We start from the raw sequence: 12,083 nt of genomic DNA, 5'->3' as shown, positions 1-12,083 counted from the left end.
TTTCAACAAATACATATGTATAATGATTTACATTTTATTTTCAAATACTAAAATACATGATTCTCAACAGAAATTATAATCACTCATTTAACTAGTATTTAAAGCTGTTAATACTTAGTTATTTATTTTTTAAAGTGTGGTCGAGCAATTGAAAAAGCTCTTTGTAGAGAGTGTGGTGCTGAAATTGGCGGTCAAAGACATCATATCCTAGCGGGAAACACTAAGGATATGGGGTAAGTTGTAATTAAATCATACCTCCAGTCATTGAAGATCGTGAAGTACTATGTTCTTGCTGTGCATTAGTTATTTCAATAATAATTCATTGGATGGTTCATTTATTCCAACGTGTGTATAAAACGATATTAGAGTGACATGAAGTATTATAATCACTGCCGTAAAAACATCTACGACTGTTGATATCTTCTTGATTTGGCACTTTTTCTGTATTGAAATATGGAGTTATGCTTAAGAGAAGAAGGCAGTCTTGAACTGGTTAAATCAAACCAAACCTGCAGCTTTACTCTTTAGACAATATTTGTGATGTCAATGTTGATATTTATTCGCCTTGCATCAGTGTAGAACTGGTATCAACTTGATATATGATATTTAACTTTGATGTTGCTTCACAAGGCTCTGCCACCATTAATACTATTTTGAAAATTGCAAATGGAACATTTTGGAACTGAATGAATGTTATGACATAAAGTTGTGTCAAACGAACTTGAGAGTTGGACCAAGCTGCAACGAATACAAGTAAAATCAATTATGATGCAAGGAAAATCTAAATGTATAAACAATGCATTTTTAGAACTGACAGAACAGAAACAGGTCATATACTTGGTCAGGCTGCTACAATAGGTCGCGATCCTAAACCGGAAAGGCTCATGACCCCAACTAGTTGTGCAATTGTGAGATGTTTACTACACATTGCTATGTACTTGGGAACTAAGGAAAATTCACAGGTACTTTAAAAATCGTTACTGTTCTAAAGTATGTTGTGTATAGAGCTTGTTTTATGTATATGTGTCATTCTAAATCAACAAGACTAGAAGTTTGATAAAATATTTATTTAATTACTTTTCTTAAATGAAAATAATGATTTTAGCCGCATCTTCCGTAGAAAAAGGTGGAATTATAGTCATGACCCTTTTGTTGGCATGGTCGTTAGCGTTGACTTACTTTTTCCTTAAATTCCATTTGTCTTTCTGAGAAACTATCTAAGCTTTTTACTTCACAATTGATAGATTTGCTCATTTTCAAAATGTGACGCTCAATCATAAGTGCAGAAAATCTCAAAAGTATATTTTGCACAGAATTTCCATTTTCTTAACGTTTGGTTAATCTTTTTCTTAAGGCTCAGCTTTCAGAAACTATAAATGATATTCATTTCAAACTTTGAATATTTGTTCATTATCAAAATGCATTTTAAGATGATTTTGGTCAGTTGTGCCTCGAAGGTGGCATTGTTTACATGCATTTTAAGGTTATAGATAATCATTTAAGACATAAGATACTTCCACAATGTTAAAAGTTAAAGAAATTTCCGATGGGCAGATAACCCTGAAAGACATTTTTTCCCTAATTATCTCCTTTTTTACTTTAAATATTTTTTTGTTTTCAACAGATAGATGTATTCACTATATAACGCTCCATTTTTCTACTTTGTTTTCACTTAACAATCCAGCAAAGGGAAAAGTAAAGCATGCTCTCCATGGACGATATTTTAAGCCCCTTCTTATGAATTCATTAAATTGTGTTTACATCCATTATTTAGTATCATTTATTATTACTTGTTTTAGTTAGATAACATAAATATTTAAAGAGCGATAAATGACATAGCTATAATGCTATTTTTTAAGCTAAGCATATGTTTAATTTTTTGAGTTTGTTTCTACAATTGTTTAACTGAAGGGTATGGGCACTGCTATGTTACATGCTTAACTTTATTTAATAAAATAAGAAACTAACGGAAAGAAACGGTCGTATAGTTATTTATACAAATACTGTCCTTATTTATTTAAGAGCAGAACTACGAGAGACTCTGTTAAAACAATGCAATGATTTTTATAATGACTTTGCACGTGCTTCTGACAGCTAAATGACATACCAAAGTAACCTATCTCATTAAGTATAACAAACTTTTGATACGCCCTATAACCAATTAAAAGCACGTTAACATATTCAAATTTGACTTTTGGTCAAATGTTATAGTGATAAACAGTCTTATCACAACAATTAAAATGGTTTATATTTAATTGTCATTTTAATGCCTAATTTGACGAACTGTACTTAAATATTGGAATACCATAATCGAAGTATACAATATTTGTCGGCTGGCATGCAAAGTACATGGTTTTGTTTCACTGCCAGAAATGTAGGTCTTTATGCAGTTCAACTTTCAAATTTTACGAGGCAACATTCCATAGAAATGTATACTATATTGACATGCAATTAAGTAATGAAGTTTGCAATCAAAACTAATTAAGCTTTTAATCACAGAAGATAATTAAAACATGTAAAATTTATTAACCATAAGTATTACTATGTTACACATGCTATGACTTTTTAAAAGAAATTGTAATAATAATCGGCCCATCTCATGATGAAATATGGTCTTAGAATTAAGCTATTGTGACCTCTACTTTAATTTCCATTTATTGCTATTCTTTTTCATTTAAAGAATGACAGCAGTGTGACAATATTTCATATCGCCTGTTACAAACAATGTTACAAATAATGTTAAAAATAACGTCCTTGTGATATGATAATAAATAATATATAATATATAATAAAATTTGCAAGTATTTTAAAAGGGATTGTAAATGCAGATATGTTTTTTCTTATTTTATGGTAGAAAAAGTGAACATTATATTTAAGACTATTAATAATTATATAATAACTATGCATATAGTTGCATTATTTTCTTTTTATTTCGTTTGTTGATCAGGGGGTGCAAAATCTAATAAAACCAGATATAGAAGAAGATGAAGTTGAACATTATTTGTGGCGACATATAAAAATTGATATTGATACGCTTTGCAAGGCTCTGAATCGAAGTACTGATGATGTTCTACTGTTTATACATCTTGTTATTGATAACATTTTCAATGCACACCAGGAAGGTCAGTAAATATATTGATAATAAAAGTCACTTTGGTCTTTTATTCATTCTATATATAAATGATTTACCTTTAAACCTCCCAAATACATCTACTGACATGTTTGCAGATGATACAACTATCACCTCTTTTGGATCATCTATTGACTCAGTCTACAGATCACTACAAAATAGCATTGACATCATCTACGACTGGTGTGCAAGAAACTCTATGCTACCAAATCCTCAAAAAACAAAAGCGATGATAATCTCTCCATCAAATATTATTTACAACACAATTAAATCAAGCAATGACTACATTTTGAAAATGCAAGAAAATGACATTGGAAAAATTACTAGGAATTCACGTGGATCATAGATTATCATGGAACTGTCAAATTGAACATCTGATTAAAAAATGCAATTCATTACTGTATCTTCTACTTCGTATTAAACAATACCTAAACAAACAAATGAGAATAGTTTTTTATAATGCATACATATTGCCACACCTAGAATACTGCTGCACTATTTGGGGAAATTGTAATGATGAATTACTGAATAGCTTATACAAATTTCAGAAGAGAGCCGCCCGTATTATACTTGATGCAGACATTGATACACCCTCAGATATATTGTTTCATGAATTGAATTGGTTAAAAATACATGACCGCATACATTATAAAAAGGCAATTCTTGTTTACAAATCCCTTAACAATCTATTGCCACATAATATGTCTGATTTATTTTTCGCATACAAATCACACAACTCTTAGATACACACTCAACAGACACTACATATACCCAAACCTAGATTAGAATTTTGCAGACAAGCTCTTGCATACTCTGGGCCTAAAATCTGGAACAAATTACCATTACATATCAGGCAATCAAACAGTCTTGCACAATTCAAAAAAAAAAAACATACTTAACATGGTGGTTCTCTGGTGGAAACCTCTGCTTAAATGCAACGTAAATATTTGTTGTTTTTTTTTTTAATTTTTTTATTATTTTTTTTATTTGTTTAAGTATGTTTGTTTTATATATATGTTAATGTTCCCTTTTGATAACATTTATATACCGGTATATTATCAACACATGTCTTTTGTTGTTTAAGGTTGATCTCACATATTTCAATGTTGAATGTATAATAATGAAATCAACTTATGTAGTTATTTAATCTCTTATTGATGTATTTTATTTTATAAATTGTTTTGTACATTGTTGAGGCTCACAGGGAAGACTGGGCTTGCCCAACTGTGTTTCCTCATTAAATAAAGTCGTTACTTACTTACTTACTTACTTACTTACTTTATTCATCTATTTTCATTCAGAACAATTATCTCTTTAAGTAGTCCAAGCACAGTGATTAAAAACATATTTCTTTTTCTACTCTTTTTCTTTTACATATTTTCTTTTTATTTTTTATTTATTTTTTTTTTTTTGAGAGAGTGGGGGTTTTATGTTGTTTTTTTTTTTAATATGTCCAGATTCCTCAGTCCGTGTTAGTAGCGACCGACTTGTTAGTTTTCTATATAAAATGGCTTATAACAAAGTAATGAGATAATCAGAGATGTTTGGTTACTATTCCCTATTCTTTTATATTCTTTTTATGACAATGTTGAAAAGTTTCCCAACACAATTGAGTTCTCCCACCAATGATAATTTGTATTTCGTTCTCCCGACTTTTTTTCCAGACGATGAAGTAACATATGAAGTTTTGCAGTTATTAACAAAAGAAGGACGTTTAAAATGGGAAAAACTATTCTGTTCCAGATTACTTCAAGGTGTACTGAAGGTGTGTTTGTTAATTTATTAGAGTATTTAAATAAGACAGGTACATAGTAATACCGTCATAAAAACAAATAAAATAAATGTTTATAACTGATTGTTATAACTGATTTTATTTTAAAAATAAAACTTTGATATGTTTTATAGGAGCTTTCATATTTCTCATAACATTATATTGCAGGTTCTTGATGAAGCATTGAAATCAAATAGTCAGTTGATAGCAAAAGACAAAAGATTAGGTATGCTTTTACATTTTCGGTATACTTTGTCATTTACGTCCAACTTCCCATAAGCCTACAATAGTATTCTTTATATTTTATAGATTCAGAACTTAATTAATTCGTCTAATACACTAATAACAATGTAATTAGTATCTGCCTTTTATCTCAATATGCGTTCAAAGACTGTTTATTTTTTTCATTTTTTCCAAATATTAATGATAGGCGTACACTTTTTCCTTTGTATTTGTATGATGCAGTCAATAATCAATCGAACTACACATATTACATTTATTTTGTTATCACGGAATGCAATTGAACATGTACTTTATTTACAATCAAATTGTAAATGTCAAACTTAAGATGTTCTCATGTATCTTCAATTAGGAGCTGACCCTCTTCTATGTTTGTTGTACGAAACGGACACCCAAACAGAGAACGAACATACAGCAGAATTACATAACATGCCTCGTGTCTGGAGATACAGAACTACAATTTCACTTCAACAATTAAGACAGGAAGTAGATGCCAGCTGTCCCAATAAACATAAAGTTCTGAAATTGTTTCTGGAGGAGGTAAGAGATTTAAAGTAGAATGCAAAAACACAGAATTTTTAGGTTTGTTTAAAAGCAATATGGCCAGTTTTCATCAATTTCATATAATTTGTTTCATCAACTCATCTTAGTTGATGAAAAACATATGTAAGTCATAATATTTGTTAAATTTACCTATAATGATATATGCTCAAGCAAAATCTGGTCATTTTTATCCAGTAAATGTAAACTTGTTTTAAGTGAAAAATCTATTTAATCAACTAGAGAATTGTCTTACACAGGAGCACCGTCTGAGGGCTATAAGATATATACCAAGTATCCTTCATCTCCATCGTATGTTATTGAGCAAATACTATAAAAAGATTGACAAGACTGAGGCTTCGAATATCACATTTAGGATGCTTGCTCAAGGTATTATTACATCACCAAATTTATACTTTGTAAATGTAGTCTAAATGGCAATAAATTTATCGCCTGGAAATGAAAGGCAACAATTTAAAAGTGTCCTTTCAAACATACTCTGTAGTTGAGTTTGGTACCTTGTGTTTTATGTTTTAGATTCAACGTTTTTTTGTTTGTTTTTTTTCCCTATGTGTTTGTTTCATAAACTTATATGTAATTTGAGAAAAGTACAAATAATGAAGAATAGGAAGATGATCTTTAAAAGCATAATGTTTAGATTCAGTTCTGCAAATAAATTCAGTACGTTTGTAATAAACTTTGTTATATCCTAGAACAAGTTGCAGGAATAGAAACAGAAGCACTGCTTCAAGACTTTAAACATGCTTGGGATTTGGTCAGAAACAGTCTTCAGATGTATTGTAAGTAATATACCACTCGCAAATACGCAACGATAATATTCTTTTCAGTATTGCTAATTTTGCAATATCTGACTGGAGTGACAAAATGTTTCAAATGAAGTGTTTATTGAAATGTGTTGTTTATTGCTGATCCCGTAAGATAAACTTTGAAGGCAATTAGTGCAACTGTTGAAGATTTATATGCTGCTCTTTCACAGATAGCTGAGTCTTCATATTTCGTAACTTATTTTGTATAAATCATTTCATAATGCATTCATTAATAATGTTACTTGATGTCAGAATTCTACTTAAAGTAAATCTTAATAATTCTTTATGTATGAACATTTGCATCATCAAGTTCACGCTTCTTATAGTCTTTACTGTCCTGTCACAATTTGATTTATCAGTATCTTAATGTAACTTGCATTTAACCATTTTGATATTTTACTTTACAATTTCAGTGTGCCCAACTGAACTTGGAGGCATGAGGGTGCCAAAAGAATTTTGCAATATGCGGATTAGTGAAAAAACTCCTTTATCTATGTTGCTACCTACAGAGAAAGAAATGGGACTTTGTTCTTATGCATTGTTGGATTTTCTGTTGAGAAGTCAAAATGCTTTCCTTGACAAGTACATAAAACAAGCAAACAGGTACATAAAGCATATTTCTAATTGAAATATAATTTATAATTTTTCAGCCTACCGTTATTGAAGTAATGGAGCATCCGTTGTCGAGTGGTGAATGTCGTTGACTTCAAACCATTTGCCCCTCACCGCTGTAGGTTCTAATCCAACCTGTAACTTTAAATTTTATAATATGAGGGAGCTATCAACCTAGCTTACGGAACATCGGTGGTTCGTCTCACTTTCCCGCTCTTAAATTATGCATGGATGGTCATCTGAGAGCTTCCTCACGTACTAAAGTTAGAAAGTCATATGGCATGGACTGTGTTAATGCACCGTAAATAAATACAAGTATTGAAAAAAGGTCAATAGCTTTTTGCCATGTAAAGCAAATGTTTCAATTTATGGTTAAGATTTGAAATAGATATGTTACTCATGTAAAATTTAATTTAATTTCAGAAATTCATCATTGATATCTAAAGTTTTACCTAAAGATGTGACATCGGCCCATCTGATATGTTTTGATCCACAACGTGATTTGCTACCACTACTTTTGGCTAATTGTCATTACTCATTTGAGCTTGGAAAAGGAACAAAAATTGAGTATAATTTGACTGGCCTTGAAAGGCAACTGATGGACAGATTCCTTTTCTCAAAGTCCATTATAGATGTGGGACGCTATTTGATGGTAAAGTTTCCCCATTTAATGTTACTATAAAAAAATAACTAAATTGCACGTTGATAATGATTACTATAAGAAAGACAAGTTTTATTGCTATTGACTGTCTTATTTAAATAACACAAGTGTTTGACTTTTTGTGTAAGATGTTGTTGTTTCACCATATAAAATAATAAAATTTTCATATATTATTGTTCATTTCAGATTGACACTATGGTATACAGAACAGAGATAACCGATGCTGTAGTCTTTAAAAGGCTGGAAGACAAAATTCCTCAGGTACTTAATATTTATTAGTGAATTTAAGTTATATTTTTAAAACTTAATTATGCATCATGGTATTCAATAAATGCACATTTCAATGTCATAATTTTATTTTAGTGTTTTTTGTTCAGTAAATGCCACATTTTTTGTAAAAGATTGATTTCTACATGAATCGAAGCCAGAGGTGGTTTGAGAGATTTCCATTATCTGGCTTAAATAAGGCTCAATTAAAGTTTAAACCGAATCAACGATCCTGCTTATTTTTGTTTTAGTATTCTCCAACCATCTCCCCTTAGCATCTTCATGTTTTATTGATAAGGTTGATTGTTTGAGGTTCGGGTACACGCAAAATGTTCCATTCATTTCAAAATATAAAACACAATAATATATAAATAAATATACTAGTAGACGTTTCAGTTATCTGCACAACTTGACTTTCGAGTCAACATTGAAATGGACTAAAAATGGAGACAAATTATGCTCACATTGAATAGTAGATAAATTATACTTATATCCATTAAAAAATATTACGTAAAACAATTTTACGAGAAATACAGGCTACTGGTATGTTCAAGTTGGTTTGACGAAAACATGTTAACTTTTAAGCGTCTTACTTTTAAAGTGACATTATGCTCATATTTTCATAGTCAAGTTGAGCTGAATTTACTTTGTATTTCTAAAGATTGACTGTCAAAATGGTGTTTGACCAACAGTTGATATTGGAAAATGTTTAGGATAAAATTATAAATCTACCTTAAATTTAAAAAGACTGCCCCACTCTTTTTATAAACTAAGCGTTATACATAAATTCTAACGGATATTTACAGAAATTTCATTTGGATCTGTCTGTTATCTGTTGTTTATGTGAACTAAATTATTAAATTAAAAGGGATTATGGGAAAATGAAAACATATTTTGATCTTCACCCATTCACGCACTATATACCCTTGGATGGGCATAATGTCACTTTAAACTGTAATTAAAATTTGTTTGCAGGTGACGTTAGATTCTACGGTAAGGACACAAATATGTAATGATATAAGACATTTACCGGAGTTATGGCAATCCCTAACAAACATTGACATTGCCATTAGCTTTCTCAAAACAACAGGCGGACACCCAGAGCAAAATTTACATGCTTATATGACAGAAACGCTTCAGATGGAGTCTTCTATTCCAAGTCGTAAAGTATGAATACCTTTGTACATTGTACCATGAATTTCAAATTCACCGTCTAAATGTTTTTTTTTATTTTACTTTTCATTGTCATTCATGCCAAACATTTATGTTTAAAGATAAGGTACTTCTTAACTCAGTGCTGCTTGGGCAGGTTTTGTATTAACTGATAAACAGACTGCAATTAACCCTGAACAGTTTTGTTGTTATTGTTTCCGGGGGATCTCATCTTTTTGGAAAGACAATGTATCTTTATTTAAATTGAATTATCTGACGTGTAATTATGACTCTACCTGTTATAGCAAAAAAATGAGATTTTAGAATGTTTATGCTGATTTGTACTATATATATCAGAATCAAAATTCATATTTTATTGATACAATGTAGGCACAACAGATATGTGAGTTCCAGCACATAAAATCCCTATGGTTATTGTTGTCTCTACAAAAAGCAAAGAAAATGTCAGACTCTGACAAGGGTAGCATGGTAAATATGAATTCATGAATTACACATGATCATCTTGTTTAATTTATACGCAATATATTTTGTGCGGTGAAACTTTATTAATCACTGTGCATAGACACATTTCTGCCGTGATTGTTATAGTAAAGTTAAAATGGTTGAACTTTGTCCATGTAGTGATAGAACATAGCTTATTTATATCTACATCATCAATTAAGTGTATTTAGTGTCATATTGAAAAATATACCTATCATGAAACAAAATTCTTCATTTGACAGCCAAACCCCACGTAAGTGCAAATAAGTTTTAAGTTTTTTTTGTTGTTTTGTTTTATATGCCTGAAAACAAACAAAAAAATCGGCATGTGTATTACATTGATAATGCTTTCATCTGATCTGTCCAATTCATACTGAGGATTTCATTTTACATGTATCAGTGTCATATGTAACACCTATGTATAGTACTTGAGCATTTTATTTTTGTTTTATATTATTTTTTTTGTTTGGATATCTTTTAATTCTTTGTATTTTCATAATCATTTCTAGTCTATATTTGAGAGTGTCCCACCAGAATTTCATGAAGATATTTCTGAAGAATTGCTCACACCCTTCACCAACTACACACAGTCGCTTTCTATAGAAAGGCTTACAGAACTTGTAGAAGCTCTTCACGAGTTTATTCTGCTAGTGGTAGCTGTGAAACAGAATATGGACGATAGTGAGTCCATGTATACAACTGAAAACAAGTATGTCAATCAAAATAACAAAACTTAAACTTAAAAGACAATCTTAATTAGACATTTAAACAGTGTCCGTGGCTGAAATGATATTTGTTAATTATTTATTTAATCATCTTATTAATCATGGAAATAACGACGTGTTTAAGAATACGTCAATATATTATTATATCATACCCCCTCCCCACGAAGACTGAGGGACAGCGTAAAAGACAGAGTAATATGTACTGACGTTCTCCATCAAGAAGTTCATCCTTCCATCTGCCCGATGTCCATTCGTTAGCTATTAGGATCAATTTATTGAGAAGAAGTACAGTACCCAATACTCGTTACTCTCCTTTATAAAATTTAGAGATCATGCCTTTAATTTTTCTTTGGGGCATTACTGAAGAAGAAAATGTGATATAAATTTCGGTATAAACATGCTTTCATTCTAAGATTGTAATTCTTATATTGACATGATTTATGTAAATGACAAAATGTCAGTAAATAATGTCATTATATTTTAAAAGGATGTCCGTTTGTTTGCTTTACACTTCTCCATTGTATAGGCTTTGTATCATAATGATGTTCTGAGGCACATTATACTAAAAAACTTTAATCAAGTGGTATATAAATGCAAAGATTTGCTTGTCATTATTTTGTTTTTCATCAATGAAGTTTATGATGTATATACTGTCACAATTAGCACACCTATTGTTTTACTTTTACGTAAAGCTTTTAAAACAAAATTCAATGTATTGCTAATACTAGTAATCTTGATAACTGAATTAAAAATTAGTTGTATTACTTGAAACTTTTACATTTCTTAGTTCCCTTTTGTTAATTCACTCATATTGCCATTATAGCATTACTTATTGTTTATTTGTTTTTTTTCTAGGATAAGTGAATGGTTGTTTGGATATATGGACAGTCTGGATAATCCATGCATTGATTTAGAAGTACTTGGAGGTTTTCCGGGTGAATTGTTGTTCAAACACAGCGTCAAGTTATGGATGGTTACTTACAGTCAGTTAAAGATAAAGGTGACACGGAGTGCTGAACGGTTTTAAGAAGTAGAACAGTCATTTCAATAAGGAAAGAATTTATTATGAAACTGATGTATTTTTAGGTGAACAGTGTTATGGGAGTGACTGTTTTAAACATAGTGTAAATGAAGTTGCCATGATGATAGAACTTATTCATAAAAACTTGTTAAAGCATTTGTTTGGCGTTTATCTCACAAAAATTGTGTGTTAAAGCTATTAACCTTTGTTTACTTATATCATTATAGTTGAATGCCATATTCCAACTTTTTTCATTTTGTGTGTTTTTTTGTTAGTATCATTATTGTTTCGGCTACACTAAAAGTGTGTGATGTTGTTGTATTTAAAGTGTACTGCAGTATTGATCTTTATTATTTTCTATGTGATATAAAGTTTTGTGATCATACAATTACGATTTCTGAACATTACATTTATAATAATGGTACTGTGTCATTGATACAAAATCTCTCATTCAAGCCTCATTGATATGTTGTATTAGATATTTTTCGTTGATTACAACCATCCTCTCTAAATAATATCATCTTCTCAGTACAGTAAGATGTTGTTTGTGTAGAGTATGTGAGTAAATTTATATAGAATAATCAGATAATCTTACGTGTGTATAATATATTAACAGAAATATTTGCTCATAGTTGA

The 12,083-nt window shown here is 30.3% G+C and overlaps 1 protein-coding gene across 1 annotated transcript; it reads left to right on the top strand.

The window, feature by feature from the left end:
- Positions 1-135: 135 nt before the first annotated feature.
- On the top strand, positions 136-11,781 carry LOC132751020 (E3 ubiquitin-protein ligase rnf213-alpha-like; the record flags this gene model as incomplete). Its single annotated transcript, XM_060741118.1, has 15 exons — positions 136-233; positions 809-962; positions 2,948-3,122; positions 4,795-4,895; positions 5,070-5,127; positions 5,494-5,681; positions 5,942-6,071; positions 6,395-6,481; positions 6,922-7,111; positions 7,544-7,772; positions 7,968-8,042; positions 9,024-9,215; positions 9,591-9,689; positions 10,211-10,410; positions 11,282-11,781. Coding segments are annotated over 15 exons (2,148 nt in total), but the record flags the coding sequence as incomplete, so codon positions are not given.
- Positions 11,782-12,083: the final 302 nt, after the last annotated feature.

Source organism: Ruditapes philippinarum, unplaced genomic scaffold, assembly GCF_026571515.1.
Source record: "Ruditapes philippinarum isolate M1 unplaced genomic scaffold, ASM2657151v2 ctg14979_1_1_1_1, whole genome shotgun sequence".
Classification (NCBI taxonomy): domain Eukaryota; kingdom Metazoa; phylum Mollusca; class Bivalvia; order Venerida; family Veneridae; genus Ruditapes; species Ruditapes philippinarum.
This window is presented reverse-complemented; position numbering and strand designations above follow the sequence as displayed.